Source organism: Odontesthes bonariensis, chromosome 18 (assembly GCF_027942865.1).
Source record: "Odontesthes bonariensis isolate fOdoBon6 chromosome 18, fOdoBon6.hap1, whole genome shotgun sequence".
Classification (NCBI taxonomy): domain Eukaryota; kingdom Metazoa; phylum Chordata; class Actinopteri; order Atheriniformes; family Atherinopsidae; genus Odontesthes; species Odontesthes bonariensis.
This window is the reverse complement of record NC_134523.1, coordinates 660,116-682,952: the sequence shown is the minus strand read 5'-3', so window position 1 is coordinate 682,952 and position 22,837 is coordinate 660,116. Positions and strand designations below refer to the sequence as shown.

At 46.1% G+C, this 22,837-nt stretch overlaps 1 protein-coding gene across 3 annotated transcripts; it reads left to right on the top strand.

Moving 5' to 3' along the window:
* Positions 1–4,330: 4,330 nt before the first annotated feature.
* Positions 4,331–15,327, top strand: c19h1orf216 (chromosome 19 C1orf216 homolog). 3 transcript variants are annotated; one of them, XM_075449564.1, is made up of 2 exons: positions 4,331–4,596; positions 14,062–15,327. In XM_075449564.1, exon 2 carries the CDS (start codon positions 14,084–14,086, stop codon positions 15,116–15,118), a length of 1,035 nt encoding a protein of 344 aa, XP_075305679.1. In that variant the 5' UTR covers positions 4,331–4,596; positions 14,062–14,083; the 3' UTR covers positions 15,119–15,327. The 3 variants fall into 3 exon arrangements, with proteins under 3 accessions (XP_075305679.1, XP_075305678.1, XP_075305680.1); XM_075449563.1 differs by lacking the exon at positions 4,331–4,596 and adding an exon at positions 4,607–4,741; XM_075449565.1 differs by lacking the exon at positions 4,331–4,596 and adding an exon at positions 4,859–5,245.
* The last annotated feature ends 7,510 nt before the right edge of the window (positions 15,328–22,837 follow it).

Here is a 22,837-nt window from a genome sequence, read left to right as displayed (position 1 = left end):
TGTAAGTATGTAAGTATATGAGTATGTGGTATATGAGTATGTAAGTATGTAAGTATATGAGTATGTAAGTATATGAGTATGTGGTATATGAGTATGTAAGTATGTAAGTATATGAGTATGTGGTATATGAGTATGTAAGTATGTACGTATATGAGTATGTAAGTATATGAGTATGTAAGTATATGAGTATGTAAGTATATGAGTATGTAAGTATGTAAGTATATGAGTATGTAAGTATATGAGTATGTGGTATATGAGTATGTAAGTATGTAAGTATATGAGTATGTGGTATATGAGTATGTAAGTATGTACGTATATGAGTATGTAAGTATATGAGTATGTAAGTATATGAGTATGTAAGTATATGAGTATGTGGTATATGAGTATGTAAGTATGTAAGTATATGAGTATGTAAGTATGTAAGTATATGTAGTATGTAAGTATATGAGTATGTAAGTATATGAGTATGTGGTATGTAAGTATGTAAGTATATGCAGTATGCGGTTTCGAACACAGCCCAAGTCTCTCGGCTGGCCTGGGAACACCTCGGAGTCCCCCCAGAGGAGCTGGAGGAAGTGGCCGGGAACAGGGACGCCTGGGTTTCTCTGCTTAAGCTGCTGCCCCCGCGACCCCCGGAGAAGATGATGGATGGATGGGCTGCTTAGAACTGAACTAACTCTGGTTCTGCCTCAGATTCTGGGTTTATATTCATGTTGGAACATGTTTCAGTGAATCTCTGCAGCTGTTACCATGGAAACATCTGCAGATATTCCCTTTAAAGCTGCTCAGAACTGAACTAACTCTGGTTCTGCCTCAGATTCTGGGTTTATGTTCATGTTGGAACATGTTTCAGTGAATCTCTGCAGCTGTTACCATGGAAACATCTGCAGATATTCACTTTAAAGCTGCTCAGAACTGAACTAACTCTGGTTCTGCCTCAGATTCTGGGTTTATGTTCATGTTGGAACATGTTTCAGTGAATCTCTGCAGCTGTTACCATGGAAACATCTGCAGATATTCACCTTAAAGCTGCTCAGAACTGAACTAACTCTGGTTCTGCCTCAGATTCTGGGTTTATGTTCATGTTGGAACATGTTTCAGTGAGTCTCTGCAGCTGTTACCATGGAAACATCTGCAGATATTCACCTTAAAGCTGCTCAGAACTGAACTAACTCTGGTTCTGCCTCAGATTCTGGGTTTATGTTCATGTTGGAACATGTTTCAGTGAATCTCTGCAGCTGTTACCATGGAAACATCTGCAGATATTCACCTTAAAGCTGCTCAGAACTGAACTAACTCTGGTTCTGCCTCAGATTCTGGGTTTATGTTCATGTTGGAACATGTTTCAGTGAATCACTGCTTCCTGTTTTCCTGGAAATGTATAAAGAAATGAGGCTGATCAGGAGTTGTATCAAGTTATTTCACCTCTCTGCAGTGTGTTTTCTAACTGGTTCAGTGATCATGTGCTGTCTGAACACAGCGCATGATGTTCTGTGGACACCGAGCCAAACAGAAGAAAACAGATTACAGCATCTGTAGTTTCACACAATTTATCAGATTTATTTCTCATGGAATCAGGAGCCGATACAGCTCTCAGGAACCTGAAGTTTAAACATAAAGGTTTGTACGTTGTTCCTGTTTCACACTGAAAACACAAAGGCTTTAAACAAAAAAAAAGCATCATTTTGTGTTGAAATGTACCGAGATTGAAAAAAACGGAAGCATGTGATGTTGTTTATTTGTGATTTGTTGTCACCATGGAGATAAACTTTGTTGAAAATGTTGCAGAACAGGACATTAAAAACCCTGCAGCCAGAGTTCTGATGAGAACTAACAGCAGAGCCTTCAGTTATCAGGCCCCTCTCTGTGGAACCAGCTGCCAGTTTGGGAGGCAGAGCCTTCAGTTATCAGGCCCCTCTCTGTGGAACCAGCTGCCAGTTTGGGAGGCAGAGCCTTCAGTTATCAGGCCCCTCTCTGTGGAACCAGCTGCCAGTTTGGGAGGCAGAGCCTTCAGTTATCAGGCCCCTCTCTGTGGAACCAGCTGCCAGTTTGGGAGGCAGAGCCTTCAGTTATCAGGCCCCTCTCTGTGGAACCAGCTGCCAGTTTGGGAGGCAGAGCCTTCAGTTATCAGGCCCCTCTCTGTGGAACCAGCTGCCAGTTTGGGAGGCAGAGCCTTCAGTTAGCAGGCCCCTCTCTGTGGAACCAGCTGCCAGTTTGGGAGGCAGAGCCTTCAGTTATCAGGCCCCTCTCTGTGGAACCAGCTGCCAGTTTGGGAGGCAGAGCCTTCAGTTATCAGGCCCCTCTCTGTGGAACCAGCTGCCAGTTTGGGAGGCAGAGCCTTCAGTTAGCAGGCCCCTCTCTGTGGAACCAGCTGCCAGTTTGGGAGGCAGAGCCTTCAGTTATCAGGCCCCTCTCTGTGGAACCAGCTGCCAGTTTGGGAGGCAGAGCCTTCAGTTATCAGGCCCCTCTCTGTGGAACCAGCTGCCAGTTTGGGAGGCAGAGCCTTCAGTTATCAGGCCCCTCTCTGTAGAACCAGCTGCCAGTTTGGGAGGCAGAGCCCTCAGTTATCAGGCCCCTCTCTGTGGAACCAGAGCCTTCAGTTATCAGGCCCCTCTCTGTGGAACCAGCTGCCAGTTTGGGAGGCAGAGCCTTCAGTTATCAGGCCCCTCTCTGTAGAACCAGCTGCCAGTTTGGGAGGCAGAGCCCTCAGTTATCAGGCCCCTCTCTGTGGAACCAGCTGCCAGTTTGGGAGGCAGAGCCTTCAGTTATCAGGCCCCTCTCTGTGGAACCAGCTGCCAGTTTGGGAGGCAGAGCCCTCAGTTATCAGGCCCCTCTCTGTGGGACCAGCTGCCAGTTTGGGAGGCAGAGCCCTCAGTTATCAGGCCCCTCTCTGTGGAACCAGCTACCAGTTTGGGAGGCAGAGCCTTCAGTTATCAGGCCCCTCTCTGTGGAACCAGAGCCTTCAGTTATCAGGCCCCTCTCTGTGGAACCAGCTGCCAGTTTGGGAGGCAGAGCCTTCAGTTATCAGGCCCCTCTCTGTGGAACCAGCTGCCAGTTTGGGAGGCAGAGCCCTCAGTTATCAGGCCCCTCTCTGTGGAACCAGCTGCCAGTTTGGGAGGCAGAGCCTTCAGTTATCAGGCCCCTCTCTGTGGAACCAGCTGCCAGTTTGGGAGGCAGAGCCTTCAGTTATCAGGCCCCTCTCTGTGGGACCAGCTGCCAGTTTGGGAGGCAGAGCCTTCACTTATCAGGCCCCTCTCTGTGGAACCAGCTGCCAGTTTGGGAGGCAGAGCCTTCAGTTATCAGGCCCCTCTCTGTGGAACCAGCTGCCAGTTTGGGAGGCAGAGCCTTCAGTTATCAGGCCCCTCTCTGTGGGACCAGCTGCCAGTTTGGGAGGCAGAGCCTTCAGTTATCAGGCCCCTCTCTGTGGAACCAGCTGCCAGTTTGGGAGGCAGAGCCTTCAGTTATCAGGCCCCTCTCTGTGGAACCAGCTGCCAGTTTGGGAGGCAGAGCCTTCAGTTATCAGGCCCCTCTCTGTGGAACCAGCTGCCAGTTTGGGAGGCAGAGCCTTCAGTTATCAGGCCCCTCTCTAAAACTTTCCTTTCTGATAAAGCTTATAGTTAGGGATGGCTCAGCTGAGCCTGGAACATCCCATAGTTAAGCTGCTATAGGTCCAGCCTGCTGGGGGAGCTCCCATGATGCACCTCTCCATGTACATGTGACATCATTGTTGTCATTAACTTGTGTTTCTCTCTCTCAGCAGGTGTCTCTGGCCTGGTGTTACGCTGTTTGTTGTCCCCTCTTTCCTGTCCTCTCAGCCCCAGCTGGTCCAGGCAGATGGTTCCTGGTTCTGATGGAGGTTTCTTCCTGTTCAAAGGGAGTTTTTTCTCTCCACAGTCGCCTCCTGCAGCTCAGGACGGGAGATTGGATCAGAGAGAAGTTTCAGTGCGAGTTTCCTGACTACTTTTTTAAATTGGTTCTGTATTAACTAATTTGAATTTAATGAATTGGACTTTAACTTTGAAGTTACCTGAGATGACATTTTGTTGTAATTTACTTCGTTATTGATAAAACTGAATGAAAACATACGATGATTTCACTTTTAGTTTAGCTGTAAACATTTATTGGTTTTATAATGTTTCCTTCATTATTCTCCTTTCTTTTTAAATGATTTTGTGGTTATTTTTAAAGTGGAATTCAGATTTTTTTTATTTATTTATATGAATGTTCAGAGTCTTTGTTCCACATTCTGATCATATGAGCCGCGCTGTTTTTAGATGCTGAATGGGTCAACAGACCGTCACGGGAAATATTCACCAGCGCGTGCGTGGGCGCGAGCGCGTCTGATGTAAACAGGCCTGTACGTTCAGACCAACAAACGTCACAATCAGTAACGCCAATTTCCTCACATTGTTTCACCTTTTCCTTAAAAAAACCAGCTCAGGAAATGTTCACTCGGTCGGTTTTTCCCAGAACCACAGAGGGAGGAGGAGGAAGAGGAGGAGGAGGAAGATAAACATCACAGAGGAGGGTCGGAGGAGGGGAAACTGGGAGGGCGCAGCGTCCAGCAGCGTCTGCGCGCAGAGAACCAGCAATAAGGTAAGAAAGAGGCAATAAATGCAGATGGATGATAAGAGCAGGAGGCGGTGAGGGTGTAGCAGAGAGGAGCAGGAGAGGGTGTAGCAGAGAGGAGCAGGAGAGGGTGTAGCGCTTCCACAGGAGGCTGCAGAGGAGCGGACATGGGGTGAGCGTTACATAACGCAGCTTCTCTGCCGCATTTCACCGACGCGGCGGTGCTTTCTGCGGCGGCTCAGAGCATCAAACTGTTTATCTTTGCATCCAGCTGTGAACGCGCACGGTGCCTCGTTCACGCGCTCTGCCGCAGAGACAGATCCCTCCGTGCACGTCTAAGGGTTATGATTCTGTTTTTATCACCATAAAACGCGTCATGGTGTCGGACTCATCAACAGCCTCCGTTTATTTAAACACTTCGACAGGGCGCGCTCCCGTGCACCGGCCGCTGTCCATCAGCACCACGTGAGCGCGCCCGCGGAGGAGAGCGGGTGATTGACAGCAGCCTGGAGTCAGGATTAGAGAAATTTCCATTCTGAGGAGACATGTGATGTTGATGCTGATGGAAGCGGAGGACAGCCTGCATGTACACGCACGCGCGGGCGCGCATGCGGGATAGATTTAATAGATAGTTTCTCTGCCTGTCCTCGTGCTCTGCAGTGGAAGCTGCAGTCAGGTCAGACTCTGGCTGCACAATTATGGTGATAAAAGAATGAAATATTATGAATCAGTGAAAAACTAAAAACATTTAAAACATTAAGAGTTATTTTGAGTTATTTTGAGTTATTTTGAGTTATTTCTCTCCAGTTTTGTTGAATTAGGCTGAAGGTAAGAAACGGAAAGTTTTACCAAACTGACACCAAGAAGGATTTAAAGTTTATAGGCTGAGATAAAAAAAAACGTATATCACTTGTGTATTATTCATAGTGCAGCCAGATGTTACTGTGGGCAGATGTTACTGTGGGCAGATGTTATCTGAGCAGATGTTATCTGAGCAGATGTTATCTGAGCAGATGTTACTCTGAACAGATGGTACTGTGGGCAGATGTTACTGTGGGCAGATGTTACTGTGAACAGATGTTCCTGTGAGCAGATGTTACTGTGGGCAGATGTTACTGTGAACAGATGTTACTGTGAGCAGATGTTACTCTGAGCAGATGTTATTGTGGGCAGATGTTACTCTGAACAGATGTTCCTGTGAGCAGATGTTACTGTGGGCAGATGTTACTGTGAGCAGATGTTACTCTGAACAGATGTTACTCTGAGCAGATGTTATTGTGGGCAGATGTTACTGTGAGCAGATGTTACTCTGAGCAGATGTTACTCTGAACAGATGTTATTGTGAGCAGATGTTACTGTGAACAGATGTTCCTGTGAGCAGATGTTACTGTGGGCAGATGTTACTGTGAACAGATGTTATCTGAGCAGATGTTACTCTGAACGGATGTTACTGTGAACAGATGTTACTGTGAACAGATGTTACTGTGAGCAGATGTTACTCTGAGCAGATGTTATTGTGGGCAGATGTTACTGTGAGCAGATGTTACTCTGAACAGATGTTACTCTGAGCAGATGTTATTGTGGGCAGATGTTACTCTGAACAGATGTTATTGTGAGCAGATGTTACTGTGAACAGATGTTCCTGTGAGCAGATGTTACTGTGGGCAGATGTTACTGTGAACAGATGTTATCTGAGCAGATGTTACTCTGAACAGATGGTACTGTGGGCAGATGTTACTGTGGGCAGATGTTACTCTGAGCAGATGTTACTGTGAACAGATGTTACTGTGAGCAGATGTTACTGTGAGCAGATGTTACTGTGGGCAGATGTTACTGTGAACGGATGTTACTGTGAACAGATGTTACTCTGAGCAGATGTTATTGTGGGCAGATGTTACTGTGAGCAGATGTTACTGTGAGCAGATGTTACTCTGAACAGATGTTACTCTGAGCAGATGTTATTGTGGGCAGATGTTACTGTGAGCAGATGTTACTCTGAACAGATGTTACTCTGAACAGATGTTATTGTGGGCAGATGTTACTCTGAACAGATGTTATTGTGAGCAGATGTTATTGTGGGCAGATGTTACTGTGAGCAGATGTTACTCTGAACAGATGTTATTGTGAACAGATGTTACTGTGAACAGATGTTACTCTGAGCAGATGTTATTGTGAACAGATGTTACTGTGAGCAGATGTTACTGTGAGCAGATGTTACTCTGAACAGATGTTACTGTGAGCAGATGTTACTCTGAACAGATGTTACTCTGAACAGATGTTATTGTGAACAGATGTTACTGTGAACAGATGTTACTCTGAGCAGATGTTATTGTGAACAGATGTTACTGTGAGCAGATGTTACTCTGAACAGATGTTACTCTGAACAGATGTTACTGTGAGCAGATGTTACTGTGAACAGATGTTACTCTGAACAGATGTTACTCTGAACAGATGTTACTGTGAGCAGATGTTACTCTGAACAGATGTTACTCTGAACAGATGTTACTGTGAGCAGATGTTACTGTGAACAGATGTTACTCTGAACAGATGTTATTGTGAACAGATGTTACTGTGAACAGATGTTACTCTGAGCAGATGTTATTGTGAACAGATGTTACTCTGAGCAGATGTTATTGTGAACAGATGTTACTCTGAGCAGATGTTATTGTGAACAGATGTTACTGTGAGCAGATGTTATTGTGAACAGATGTTACTGTGAGCAGATGTTACTCTGAGCAGATGTTACTCTGAGCAGATGTTATTGTGGGCAGATGTTATTGTGAGCAGATGTTACTGTGAGCAGATGTTACTGTGAACAGATGTTACTGTGAGCAGATGTTACTCTGAGCAGATGTTATTGTGGGCAGATGTTACTCTGAGCAGATGTTACTCTGAGCAGATGTTACTGTGAACAGATGTTACTCTGAGCAGATGTTATTGTGGGCAGATGTTACTCTGAACAGATGTTACTGTGAGCAGATGTTACTCTGAACAGATGTTACTCTGAGCAGATGTTATTGTGGGCAGATGTTACTGTGAGCAGATGTTACTCTGAGCAGATGTTATTGTGGGCAGATGTTACTGTGAGCAGATGTTACTCTGAGCAGATGTTATTGTGGGCAGATGTTATTGTGAACAGATGTTATTGTGAACAGATGTTACTGTGAGCAGATGTTACTGTGAACAGATGTTACTGTGAGCAGATGTTACTGTGAGCAGATGTTACTGTGAGCAGATGTTACTGTGGGCAGATGTTACTGTGAGCAGATGTTATTGTGAACAGATGTTACTGTGAGCAGATGTTACTGTGAGCAGATGTTATTGTGAACAGATGTTACTGTGAACAGATGTTACTCTGAGCAGATGTTATTGTGAACAGATGTTACTGTGAACAGATGTTACCCTGAGCAGATGTTACTGTGGGCAGATGTTACTCTGAGCAGATGTTATTGTGGGCAGATGTTACTCTGAACAGATGTTACTCTGAGCAGATGTTACTGTGGGCAGATGTTACTATGAGCAGATGTTACTGTGGGCAGATGTTACTGTGGACAGATGTTACTGTGGGCAGATGTTACTCTGAACAGATGTTACTATGAGCAGATGTTACTGTGGGCAGATGTTACTGTGGACAGATGTTACTGTGGGCAGATGTTACTCTGAACAGATGTTACTCTGAGCAGATGTTACTATGAGCAGATGTTACTATGAGCAGATGTTACTGTGGGAAGATGTTACTGTGGACAGATGTTACTGTGGGCAGATGTTACTCTGAACAGATGTTATTCTGAGCAGATGTTACTCTGAGCAGATGTTATTGTGAACAGATGTTACTGTGAACAGATGTTACCCTGAGCAGATGTTACTGTGGGCAGATGTTACTCTGAGCAGATGTTATTGTGGGCAGATGTTACTCTGAACAGATGTTACTCTGAGCAGATGTTACTGTGGGCAGATGTTACTGTGAGCAGATGTTACTGTGAGCAGATGTTATTGTGAACAGATGTTACTCTGAACAGATGTTACTCTGAGCAGATGTTACTATGAGCAGATGTTACTATGAGCAGATGTTACTGTGGGCAGATGTTACTATGAGCAGATGTTACTATGAGCAGATGTTACTGTGGGCAGATGTTACTGTGGGCAGATGTTACTCTGAACAGATGTTATTCTGAGCAGATGTTACTCTGAGCAGATGTTACTGTGGGCAGATGTTACTCTGAGCAGATGTTATTGTGAACAGATGTTACTCTGAGCAGATGTTACTGTGAGCAGATGTTACTCTGAACAGATGTTACTGTGAGCAGATGTTACTGTGAGCAGATGTTACTCTGAGCAGATGTTACTGTGAGCAGATGTTACTCTGAACAGATGTTACTGTGAGCAGATGTTACTGTGAGCAGATGTTACTCTGAACAGATGTTACTGTGGGCAGATGTTACTCTGAGCAGATGTTATTGTGAACAGATGTTACTCTGAGCAGATGTTACTCTGAGCAGATGTTATTCTGAGCAGATGTTATTCTGAGCAGATGTTACTCTGAACAGATGTTATTCTGAGCAGATGTTACTCTGAACAGATGTTATTCTGAGCAGATGTTACTCTGAGCAGATGTTACTGTGGGCAGATGTTACTCTGAGCAGATGTTATTGTGAACAGATGTTACTCTGAGCAGATGTTACTGTGGGCAGATGTTACTCTGAGCAGATGTTATTGTGAACAGATGTTACTCTGAGCAGATGTTATTGTGGGCAGATGTTACTCTGAGCAGATGTTATTGTGAGCAGATGTTACTGTGAACAGATGTTACTGTGAGCAGATGTTACTGTGGGCAGATGTTACTGTGAGCAGATGTTATTGTGAGCAGATGTTACTGTGAACAGATGTTACTGTGAGCAGATGTTATTGTGGGCAGATGTTACTCTGAACAGATGTTACTGTGAGCAGATGTTACTCTGAGCAGATGTTACTCTGAACAGATGTTACTCTGAGCAGATGTTATTGTGGGCAGATGTTACTGTGAGCAGATGTTATTGTGAGCAGATGTTACTGTGAACAGATGTTATTGTGAGCAGATGTTACTGTGAACAGATGTTACTGTGAACAGATGTTACTCTGAGCAGATGTTATTGTGGGCAGATGTTACTGTGAGCAGATGTTATTGTGGGCAGATGTTACTGTGAGCAGATGTTATTGTGAGCAGATGTTACTGTGAACAGATGTTACTGTGAACAGATGTTACTCTGAGCAGATGTTATTGTGGGCAGATGTTACTCTGAACAGATGTTACTCTGAGCAGATGTTATTGTGGGCAGATGTTACTGTGAGCAGATGTTACTCTGAGCAGATGTTATTTTGGGCAGATGTTACTGTGAGCAGATGTTACTCTGAGCAGATGTTATTGTGGGCAGATGTTACTGTGAGCAGATGTTACTCTGAGCAGATGTTATTGTGGGCAGATGTTATTGTGAACAGATGTTATTGTGAACAGATGTTACTGTGAGCAGATGTTACTGTGAACAGATGTTACTGTGAGCAGATGTTACTGTGAACAGATGTTACTGTGAGCAGATGTTATTGTGGGCAGATGTTATTGTGAACAGATGTTACTGTGAGCAGATGTTATTGTGGGCAGATGTTACTGTGAGCAGATGTTATTGTGAACAGATGTTACTGTGAGCAGATGTTACTGTGAGCAGATGTTATTGTGAACAGATGTTACTGTGAACAGATGTTACTCTGAGCAGATGTTATTGTGAACAGATGTTACTGTGAACAGATGTTACTCTGAGCAGATGTTACTGTGAACAGATGTTACTCTGAGCAGATGTTATTGTGAACAGATGTTACTGTGAACAGATGTTACCCTGAGCAGATGTTACTGTGGGCAGATGTTACTCTGAACAGATGTTATTGTGAACAGATGTTACTGTGAACAGATGTTACCCTGAGCAGATGTTACTGTGGGCAGATGTTACTCTGAGCAGATGTTACTGTGAACAGATGTTACTGTGAACAGATGTTACTGTGAGCAGATGTTACTGTGGGCAGATGTTACTCTGAACAGATGTTACTCTGAGCAGATGTTACTATGAGCAGATGTTACTGTGGGCAGATGTTACTCTGAGCAGATGTTACTATGAGCAGATGTTACTGTGGGCAGATGTTACTGTGGGCAGATGTTACTGTGGGCAGATGTTACTCTGAACAGATGTTATTCTGAGCAGATGTTACTCTGAGCAGATGTTACTGTGAGCAAATCAAATCAAATCAAATTTATTTATATAGCACATTTCATGTACAAACAGTTCAAAGTGCTTTACATAAAATAAAAGGATTGCAGCAGGGAGTGGAAGAAGCATTAAAAATACATAAAAGAATATAAAAAGAAACAAATAAAATCATTTAAATGAATTTAAAAACAGGCAACAGTCTAGATAAGTTAAAAGATATTTCATGCATAGACACATGAGAACAGAAATGTCTTTAACCTGGATTTAAAAATGTCTCCATTTGGTGAAAGTTTAATCTCCACTGGCAGTTTGTTCCACTTGTTTGCAGCATAACAGCTAAATGCTGCTTCTCCATGTTTAGTCTGGACTCTGGACTGGACCAGCTGACCTGAGTCCTTGGAGCTAAGAGCTCTGCTGGGTTTATATTCTCTGAACAGATCACAGACTGTAAACCATCAGCAGGCTTTTAAAATCTATTCTGTGACTGACTGGAAGCCAGAGTAAAGATGTTAAAGCTGCTGTGATGTGTTCAGATCTCTTAGTCCGGGTTAAAACTCTAGCAGCAGCGTTCTGGATGAGCTGCAGATGTTTAATGCTCTTTTTGGGAAGTCCAGTTAAAAGAGCATTACAGTAATCGAGTCTACTGGAGATGAATGCATGGATGAGTTTCTCCTGGTCTGTTTGGGAGAGGAAACCTTTAATTCTGTTGATATTTCTGAGGTGGTAAAAAGCTGCCTTGGTGACAGCTTTGATGTGGCTGCTGAAAGTCAGATCTGAGTCTATCAACACTCCGAGGTTACGAACCTGGTCAGTGATTGTAAGGTCCCGAGTCTCAAGATATTTACCAACGCTGACCCTCTTCTCTTTGCTACCAAACAGAATGATCTCAGTTTTGTCTTCATTTAATTGTAGAAAATTCTCTCTCATCCAGGTGTTTACTTCCTCCAGACACTGACACAGTACGTCTGCTGGGCTGCAGTCGTCCGGTGACAGAGACACATAAAGTTGTGTATCGTCTGCATAACTGTGATAATTGATGTTAAAGTTCTGCAATATCTGACCCAAAGGGAGCATATACAAGTTAAACAGAAGAGGTCCAAGAATTGACCCCTGGGGGACTCCACAAGCCATGGCCACTCGCTCAGATTCATAGCTGCCAATTGTAACAAAATAACTCCGGCCTTCTAAGTAGGACCTGAACCAGTTAAGGACCGCTCCAGAAAGTCCAACCCAGTTTTCCAGCCTGTGCAACAGGATTCTGTGATCTACAGTATCAAACGCAGCGCTGAGGTCCAACAGAACCAGGACTGAAACATTACCCGAATCAGTATTCAACCTAATGTCGTTTAACACTTTGACCAGAGCTGTTTCAGTGCTGTGATGACGTCTGAAGCCTGATTGAAAGTTATCAAGACTTCCACTTTCATTCAGAAAGTCGTTGAGCTGGTTAAATACAACTTTCTCAATAATCTTAGATATAAAAGAGAGATTAGAGACAGGTCTGTAGTTGTTCATCATAGAGGCGTCTAGAGTTCTCTTCTTTAGGAGTGGCTTAATGGCAGCTGTCTTTAGTGACTTGGGAAAAATGCCTGATGCCAGTGAGCTGTTAACTATTCGTAGGAGATCACTTCTACTGAGGTAAAAACAGTTTTTAAAAAGTCGGATGGTATTATGTCCAGAGAACAAGTTGTTGATTTCAGCTGCCGAACTGTTTCCACTAGGATTTTTAAATTAACAATATTAAATTGTGACATAACGTCAGAGTTATTTCTAGGTTTTAGACACAGATTAGTTTTCTTGTTTTTCTGTGTTGCGTGAATGTTTTGTCTAATTGTTTTGATTTTTTGGCTAAAAAAGTTGGCAAATTCGTTGCATTTCTCAGTGGAAAGGAGGTCTGGGTTTGACTGTTTAGGAGGATTTGTGAGTTTTTCAACCATAGCAAACAGAGTTTGAGAATTGTTGACATTCTTATTAATCATTTCAGATAAATGCAGCTGTCTGGCCTTGCACAGCTCATTGTTATAACTACGCAGGCTTTCTTTGTACAGCTCATAGTGAATCTGAAGCTTTGTTTTCCTCCATTTACGTTCAGCTTTCCTGCATTCTCTTTTCAGGTTTTTGACCGTAGTGGTGTTTCTCCATGGTGTTTTCTGTTTGATCAAGGTGCTCTTGATTCTTATCGGTGCAACAGCTTCCATTACATTAAACATTTTCAAGTTAAAATGATCCAGCATTCCTTCATCCGACTCTGCGCTCATTGTTGGTAACATAGCTATGGCCTCCCTAAACTGAGCACTTGTTTTCTCATTGATGTACCTCTTCTTAACTGAGAAGCTGGTTGTTTGAACATTCTGAGTAATATGTAAATCAAATAAAATACAAAAATGGTCAGACAAGGCCAAATCAGAGCAGATAATACTGTGGGCAGATGTTACCCTGAACAGATGTTATTGTGAACAGATGTTACTGTGAACAGATGTTACCCTGAACAGATGTTATTGTGAACAGATGTTACTGTGAACAGATGTTACTGTGAGCAGATGTTACTGTGAGCAGGTGTTACTCTGAACAGATGTTACTGTGAGCAGATGTTACTGTGAACAGATGTTACTGTGAGCAGATGTTACTCTGAACAGATGTTACTCTGAACAGATGTTATTCTTGGCAGATGTTACTTTGAGCAGATGTTACTGTGGGCAGATGTTACTGTGAGCAGATGTTACTCTGAACAGATGTTACTGTGGGCAGATGTTACTATGGTCAGATGTTACTGTGGGCAGATGTTACTATGTGCAGATGTTACTCTGAACAGATGTTACTGTGGGCAGATGTTACTATGTGCAGATGTTACTCTGAACAGATGTTACTGTGGGCAGATGTTACTATGGGCAGATGTTACTCTGAACAGATGTTACTGTGAGCAGATGTTACTATGAGCAGATGTTACTGTGGGTAGATGTTACTATGAGCAGATGTTACTCTGAACAGATGTTACTCTGAGCAGATGTTACTCTGACCAGATGTTACTGTGAGCAGATGTTACTTTGAGCAGATGTTAATGTGGGAAGATGTTACTATGAGCAGATGTTACTCTGAACAGATGTTATCGAACAGATATTACTCTGAACAGATGTTATCTGAACAGATATTACTCTGAACAGATGTTATCTGAGCAGATGTTACTCTGAACAGATGTTATCTGAACAGATATTACTCTGAACAGATGTGCTGCTTCATGCTGTGTCTCCTTGTGTTTCAGTGAGTCCCAGTCCCGGTCAGTGATGCTTCATCATCAGGACCAGCAGATGAACTCGGCCTTCGGAGGGGCCAGCAGCTCCGCCTCCTCGCTGCGGAACAGGAAGTGCGACAAAGACAGCAACTTCAACTTCCTGCCGGGTAAAGATGACGACGGTTTCACCAGCAACAGACGAGACGAGAACCGGAACCCGGCGCGCCCCCGTAACCTGACGCTGGGGCACGACCCCCCGAGCTCGCCCTCGCCGTCCCCGGGGCTTCACCACAACTCCGGGCTCATGTCGCCGCGCTCCCGCCTGCCCTGCTGGAGCCTCCTGGAGCCGCTCCCTGAGATCGAGAGCGGGGACGACGGGTACGGCCGAGTGCCGCCCGACGGCGCGGAGGAGCAGAAGATGGAGGAGGAGGGCGGAGGCATGATGGAGACGGGCCAGAGCGATGAGAAGAGGCCGAGGAAGAGAGGCAGCTGGAGGCAGGAGATGGAGGACGAGGAGCAAGACGACGAATGGGGAGACAGCGACTCGGAGTCTGAGTTCAGCTGCCGGTCCGGCGGCAGCATGAACTCCCTGAACATGGAGAGCGGCGGGGAGCCCATGATGATGGAGGGCTGGGGCCGCGTCGGCGTCGGCGAGCCGAAGTCCAGCCACCAGCAGGGAGAGCCGAGCGGCAGCAGGGAGGAAGCGTCCCGGCGGAGGAGCTTCAGCCGCCGGCCGCTGACGGGCAGCCGGCTGGAGAACCTGCGGGAGGAGCGCGACCACGACGACGGCCGGTCCTCCGACTCTGAGGGCGAGCTGCCGGAGCTGATGGACGCCGTGTGGACGCTGCGGGACCGCGAGCACTTCAAGGCGCAGGAGATGGAGAAGCACCAGGTGCAGCTGACCATGTACCGCCGGCTGGCGCTGATCCGCTGGGTGCGCACGCTGCAGAGCCGCATCCAGGAGCAGCAGAACCGCCTGCAGTCCAGCTTCGACGTCATCCTGACCCACAGGAAGGAGCTGCTGAGGATGGGCGCCGCCGCCGCCGTGCCGAGCGCCGCCCCCACCGCCGCCGTCAGCCAATCATAAGAGGTTAAAGACTGACATCACAAGCCTGTTTCTGTTGGTTTACTGTGTTTGGACTGAACTCCTGCATCATGATGTTTCCCTGCGTTTTAGCGCTTTAATGTTTGTCCTGATGTGTCCGTAGAGCCGAAGCTCCAAACTGTGTTTAACTTAGAGATGATTGATCCTGACATTTAGCAGGTGTTCGTCATGAATTAAAGAATTTATCTTCACTCCTGTGTCTGCGTGTTTCCTGCTTTAATCTGGACTTACCCAACAGAACCCAACAGAACCAGACGGAACCCAACAGAACCCTAAGAGAACCCATCAGACCCCAACAGAACCATAACATACCTCAACAGAACCCTAAGAGAACCCAACAGAACCCTAACAGACCTCAACAGAACCCTAAGAGAACCTATCAGACCCCAACAGAACCCTAACAGACCTCAACAGAACCCTAAGAGAACCCAACAGACCCTAACGGAATCCAACAAAACCCAACAGACCCTAACGGAATCCAACAGACCCTAACAGAACCCTAAGAGAACCCAACAGACCCTAATGGAATCCAACAAAACCCAACAGACCCTAACGAAACCCAACAGACCCTAACAGAACCCTAAGAGAACCCAACAGACCCTAACAGAACCCAACAGACCCTAACGGAACCCTAACAGAACCCAATAGACCCCAACAGAACCCAACAGACCCTAACAGAACCCTAAGAGAACCCAACAGACCCTAACAGAACCCAACAGAACCCAACAGACCCTAACGGAACCCAACAGAACCCAAAAGACCCTAACAGAGCCCAACAGAGCCCAACAGAGCCCAACAGAACCCAACAGACCCTAACAGACCCCAACAGAACCCAACAGAGCCCAACAGACCCTAACGGAACCCAACAGACCCTAACAGACCCCAACAGACCCTAACAGACCATAACGGAACCCAACAGAACCCAACAGACCCTAACAGAGCCCAACAGAGCCCAACAGAGCCCATCAGAGCCCAACAGAGCCCAACAGAGCTCAACAGAACCCAACAGACCCTAACAGACCCCAACAGAACCCAACAGACGCTAACAGAACCCAACAGACCCCAACAGAACCCAACAGACCCTAACAGAGCCCAACAGAACCCAACAGACCCTAACAGAACCCAACAGACCCCAACAGAACCCTACAGAACCCAACAGACCCTAACAGACCATAACGGAACCCAACAGAACCCAACAGACCCTAACAGAGCCCAACAGAGCCCATCAGAGCCCAACAGAGCCCAACAGAGCTCAACAGAACCCAACAGACCCTAACAGACCCCAACAGAACCCAACAGACCCCAACAGAACCCAACAGACCCTAACAGAGCCCAACAGAACCCAACAGACCCCAACAGAACCCAACAGACCCCAACAGAACCCAACAGAACCCAACAGACCCTACTAGAGCCCAACAGAACCCAACAGACCCTAACAGAGCCCAACAGAACCCAACAGAACCCAACAGAGCCCAACAAAGCCCAACAGAACTTAACAGACCCCAACAGAACCCAACAGACCATAACAGAGCCCAACAGAACCCAACAGAACCCAACAGACCCCAACAGACCCCAACAGAGCCCAACAGACCCCAACAGAACCCAACAGACCCCAACAGACCCCAAAAGACCCCAACAGAACCCAACAGACCCTAACAGAGCCCAACAGAACCCAACAGAGCCCAACAGACCCCAACAAAGCCCAACAGAACTTAACAGACCCCAACAGAACCCAACAGACCCTAACAGAGCCCAACAGAACCCAACAGAACCCAACAGAACCCAACAGACCCCAACAGAGTCCAACAGAGCCCAACAGACCCCAACAGAACCCAACAGACCCCAAAAGACCCCAACAGAACCCAACAGACCCTAACAGAGCCCAACAGACCCTAACAGAGCCCAACAGAACCCAACAGAACCCAACAGAGCCCAACAGACCCCAACAGAGCCCAACAGAACCCAACAGACCCTAACAGAACCCAACAGACCCTAACAGAGCCCAACAGACCCTAACAGACCCCAACAGACCCCAACAGAACCCAACAGAGCCCAACAGAACCCAACAGACCCCAACAGACCCTAACAGAGCCCAACAGACCCTAACAGACCCCAACAGAACCCAACAGAGCCCAACAGAACCCAACAGAACCCAACAGACCCTAACAGAGCCCAACAGACCCTAACAGAACTTAACAGACCCCAACAGAACCCAACAGACCCTAACATAGCCCAACAGAACCCAACAGAACCCAACAGACCCCAACAGAACTTAACAGACCCCAACAGAACCCAACAGACCCTAACATAGCCCAACAGAACCCAACAGAACCCAACAGACCCCAACAGACCCCAACAGAACCCAACAGACCCCAACAGACCCCAAAAGACCCTAACAGAGCCCAACAGACCCTAACAGAGCCCAACAGACCCCAACAGAACCCAACAGAGCCCAACAGAACCCAACAGACCCTAACAGAGCCCAACAGAACCCAACAGAGCCCAACAGACCCCAACAAAGCCCAACAGAACTTAACAGACCCCAACAGAACCCAACAGACCCCAACAGAGCCCAACAGAACCCAACAGAACCCAACAGACCCCAACAGACCCCAACAGAACCCAACAGACCCCAACAGACCCCAAAAGACCCCAACAGAACCCAACAGACCCTAACAGAGCCCAACAGACCCTAACAGACCCTAACAGACCCTAACAGAGCCCAACAGAGCCCAACAGAGCCCAACAGAACCCAACAGACCCTAACAGAGCCCAACAGACCCTAACAGAGCCCAACAGACCCTAACAGACCCTAACAGAACCCAACAGACCCTAACAGAACCCAACAGACCCTAACAGAGCCCAACAGACCCTAACAGAGCCCAACAGACCCTAACAGACCCTAACAGACCCTAACAGAGCCCAACAGACCCTAACAGACCCTAACAGAGCCCAACAGAACCCAACAGAGCCCAACAGAACCCAACAGACCCTAACAGACCCTAACAGACCCTAACAGAGCCCAACAGAGCCCAACAGAACAATGTTTTCATTCAGTTCTGCAGATAAACATCTTATTTCCGGAGCTGTACTTCCTGTTCTGCACCCGCAGGCTCGGCAGCCTTTGAGCTCTCAGTGTTTCTTTGTCAGCTGAACAGAGTTCTTGTGTATCTGCTCGTCACAGGGCTGTGTGCATGTGTGCGTGTGTGCGTGTGCATGTGACGGCTGTGTGAGCAACCAGCATCAGTCTTTGTGGGCAGAGCTTCAGCCACGCGCTCCCACATCGCCTCACCTCTCTGATGCGCATACACGTGCACGTGTGAGACACCAGCCGCGGAGCCGCGCTGTAATCTCCATCCTGAGCAGGTCGCGGGCCCCCGGGGGGCCTGTCAGTGTGCGCCCCGGGGCCCCGCAGGTCCGGTCCGGCTGGGCGCTGGAGCCAGACCCCGGGGCGGGCTCCGGATAATCCCCGCTCTGCCTGCCGTGCCACTCGGTTACTTCAGCTTATCGGCGCCGCTGTTCGCAGGCTGAGCGCATTTACATATTGATCCGTTGTTCTCCGGATGAATCTGGGTGTTCAGGAGGCATCAAGCTGAGCAGAAAACGCATTTATAGCAGAACAGGCGGGGAACAAAGACAGCAGGGCGAGGAACAAATGAGCCTTTATGAAGAGATTTCAGGGAACTTAGAGGTTCTAAATACATTCAAATATTAATGAGGCTGCACGAACAACAAAGACACTGTATGTTTAGGTTCAGCAAACAGGAAGTAGAAACCATGTGACTCTCTTAAGGGTCAGAACATAAATAAATCAGTTATTGGAAAATGGATTAAGCCAAAGAACACAAAGTGGGTAGAGAAGGCCACACCTTCCAGCCAGATGTTCCAACATACTCCTTAGATATGAAGCCCTTAGAAAATGGATGTTTCATAGTGAGGGATGCATCGCTGAGAGACTTTATCCATAAACAATATTTAAACTGTTCCAGCTCCAGCCTGCCGGCAGAAATATTTAATAGTTCTTCTGATTATCAGAGTCTGAGGTTTTGTCTCTGCTCCTGTTGCCAAACTGCACAGTGATTGGCTGTGGGACCGGAGCTCCCGTTACAGACGAGCTGACAACTGACCGAGGAACGCTCTGAACCCGACGCATGAATTTAATCTATAGATTTATTTCCCTTTTTTCGTCTTACAGAACATGAAAGAAACACAGCATCGCAGCATTTGGGGAAATAGTGGTATTGCATCAAATTTACCAGGTAAAAAAAATCTGAATATTGAGGTTTGGGCTGAAGGATGCGTCACACCTGACTCTAATCCCGTCCTGATCTCTGGTGAAGAGGTTTTTTTTTGCAGTCTCAGTCTCAATTGCTTTTCATTTCTTTTCTTGTTCACTTCCCGTTCACTTCCTGTTCACTTCCCGTTCACTTCCCGTTCACTTCCTGTTCACTTCCCGTTCACTTCCCGTTCACTTCCTGTTTACTTCCCGTTTACTTCATGTTCACTTCCTGTTCACTTCTTGTTTACTTCCTGTTTGTTTCCTGTTTACTTCCTGTTCACCACCTGTTTGTGTCCTGTTTCGACCTTTTCGTTTTCTATTCATTTATTTTCTGCTTCCTGTTTACTTGCTGTTCACTTCTTGTTTACTTCCTTTTCCTGTTTCCTGTTTACTTCCGGTTCAGTTCCTGTTCACTCCTCGTTCACTTCCCGTTCACTTCCTGTTTCGACCTTTTCGTTTTCTTTTAATTTATTTTCTGCTTCCTGTTTGCTTCCTGTTTACTTCCTGTTTACTTCCTGTTTACTTCCTTCTTCGCCTTCTTGGTCCAGTCTGCAGTTCGCAGAATATCTGAGCAGAATATCTTCAGCAGATGATTCTGTGAGCTGCTGCTTCTTCAAATAGAGTCCAAAGAGAAGTGGACTGTTCCATCCATGGAAAGAGGAGTTCAGTATCTCAGTGTCTGAGCCACAGCAGGTTCGCTGGACTGATGAGGTGTGAAAGTATGAAGTGGAGGAGAGGTGTGGATGCATGTGAAAGTGCTACTGTTTGGCTCTCCTTCAGCCAACAGCAGAGTTGGGGGAGAAGGAGAAAAGAAGAAGGTGTGGCAGAGAAAAGGAATCAGAGTCAGTCACAAAATGAGCTGCAATGCTGCACTGTGGTGGGCTGGAGAGCTGTCCAGGTGTTCCTGCCTCTGCAGCCCACCAGCAGCCCTGAGCAGGTAAGTAAGTAAGAAAGTAATATTTATTTATATAGCAGCTTTCACAGAGGTCACAAAGTGCTTCACAAGAAGTGCACAGAAAATACAATAAAAGTCAACAATAAAAAAACAGTTATTAACAACAATAATAATATTACAAAGTAAAATAAAGAAAGTGGTCATAAAAACAGCCAACACACTGCTGTGGGTAGAAGGCTTGTCGAAACAGATGGGTTTTAAGTTCACTCCTGAATCATTCCAGAGCCGCGGCGCGACGGCCTGGAGGGAGCGATCTCCTCGGGTCTTAAAACGAGGGACCAGGAGAAGCTTTTGGTCCTCTGACCTCAGCCTTCGCGAGGGAGTGTACGCACACAAAAGGGCTCTAATGTAGGAAGGAGCCTGACCACGGAGAGCTCTAAAAGTCAGCACTCCACACAGCAAATCTGCAGAGTCCGAAGTGAACCGGTTTGCAGAGACGCTAAAGGTCCTACTCGACAAATATGAGGTGAACCATGCTAGTACAGGACCAGACAGACCGACCAGGTCACGCAGTCTTTTAACAAGATTTCATGGCCGATGGGATCACATGCTGAAGAGAGATCCAGCAGGACTAAGACAGTGCATTTCCCCGCATCCGCAGACATCATAATATCGCTTGACACTTTGATCAGAGCAGTTTCCGTGGAATGATGCCAGCGGAAACCTGATTGGAAAGGGTCAAAGATGTCAGAGTTGGAAGAATGGGTGAATGCAGAGCTGCCGTCTGTGCTAATGAACCAACTCTCATTGATTTAAAACCTCCTGAAATGGAGTCATTAACAGGATGGAAACCGATCCTGCTGCTGACTGAGTTCCTCTGCCGCTTCCCACAGAGGAAGGTGAGACGACAGGTGAGCAGAGAGGAGCACAGCTGGGCCTCGTGGAGCCCCCACAGCGACCTGCAGCACCGGGGGGGTTTCTGACACGCCTCACCTCCAACAACAAGAACACAAACTCCAGCGCTGTGTTATCCCACAAAGAGAAAACTCACAGCTTCTCCTCACATCCCACACCTGGTTCAAAGCTTCACGGGGAAAATAACCTGAAAGTCTTCTGTCAGCAAAGTTTGGAAAATGTTTGTTTTAAAGAGAAAAAAATGCAGCAATTCTTCAACATAAAGAAGGCCAGGAGCAGCTGTTCTCTGCTTCAGGCTGACATCAGGCGGGGGGTCACCTCCACCAGACATCAGGACGATCAGGATCTGCCCGCTGAGACGCTCCTGCCCCGGAACACTGCCTCCGGCCTCCACTAGGGGGCGATGCTCCATCACACTCCAGCAGAGCAGAGCGCACCTGCTGTGTCTGTGGCGGGCCAGCAGGGGGCAGCCGCGTGCACGCTGAACAGAGCAGGGGCCACCTGGGAGCGTGTTGTTTATCACATGGAAGAAGAACTCAGAGCAGGTGGGGTCAGAATAAAGGAAATCTGAGTCCAAATGTTTTCAGTTTCCTCTTTTCTGACACGAGAAGAAGAAAAAGAAAAAAGCAGGTTTTCAGTTTTACAGAAGATTTCACCAGATTTCAACATTTACTGTTTAATCTGGTTTGGAAAGGAAGAATTTAAATGTTCTCCAGCACCACACACGGTGAAACCATCAGTTCACTCCAGTTAAACATCTTTACTCACATCCTCCTGAACACATTTCTTTTCCTTTAAATGTTTGATCTCACCAGTAAAATGTGTCCTGGGGGCCTGTAACTAAGAGCCCACCCTAACCCGGCATCAGCAGAAAGAGCCAAACAACCCCGGAAAATCAGGAAGAATCCGCTGAATCCTACATTTCACCTGATTCTGAAACAAGCAGAATGTGAGGTTTTCATACTCTGACCATCATTTTACATTCGCTTCAGCTGCCAGAATTCAATTCAATTCAATTCATTTTTATTTATATAGCGCCAAATACAGCAGATGTCATCTCAAGGCACTTAGATAATAAAGTCAGATTCAAGCCAATTGGAATTCAATTCATTGTAATCATAATTATTGATAAAATGATCCAGAACTGCGTCTTCTCTCTGTTAACATGTGTTAAAACGTGTTAAAATGTGCATCTCTTGCAGTTTTTATGTCGTATTTACATTCATTTTTATGAAAACTGCAGCTTTCTTCTGTTAAAGCAACAATATTCTGTCTTTAAATCAAATTAAACAGTAAAATAGCAAAAGTAAAAGTTCTGCAGCATAAAATACTTTATTGTATCCTGATGAATCCTTTAAACATTTTTATGATCATTATATATGTTGGATTGTTTTCACTGTAAATGACATGATGCTGAGAGTTAGTTCAGTTCTGAGCAGCTTTAAAGTGAGTTATTTAGTGTTTTTTCTGTTTTATTTGGTGTTTTTTCTGTTTTATTTGGTGGCTTTGGGTCAGATTTCCTCCTGTTCATCTGCTGGAGATAGTTCTTTAGGCCTGACACTTCTTCTTCTGTCCTCCACTTGTCCAGTTTCCTCAAATGTTTTAAGGACAC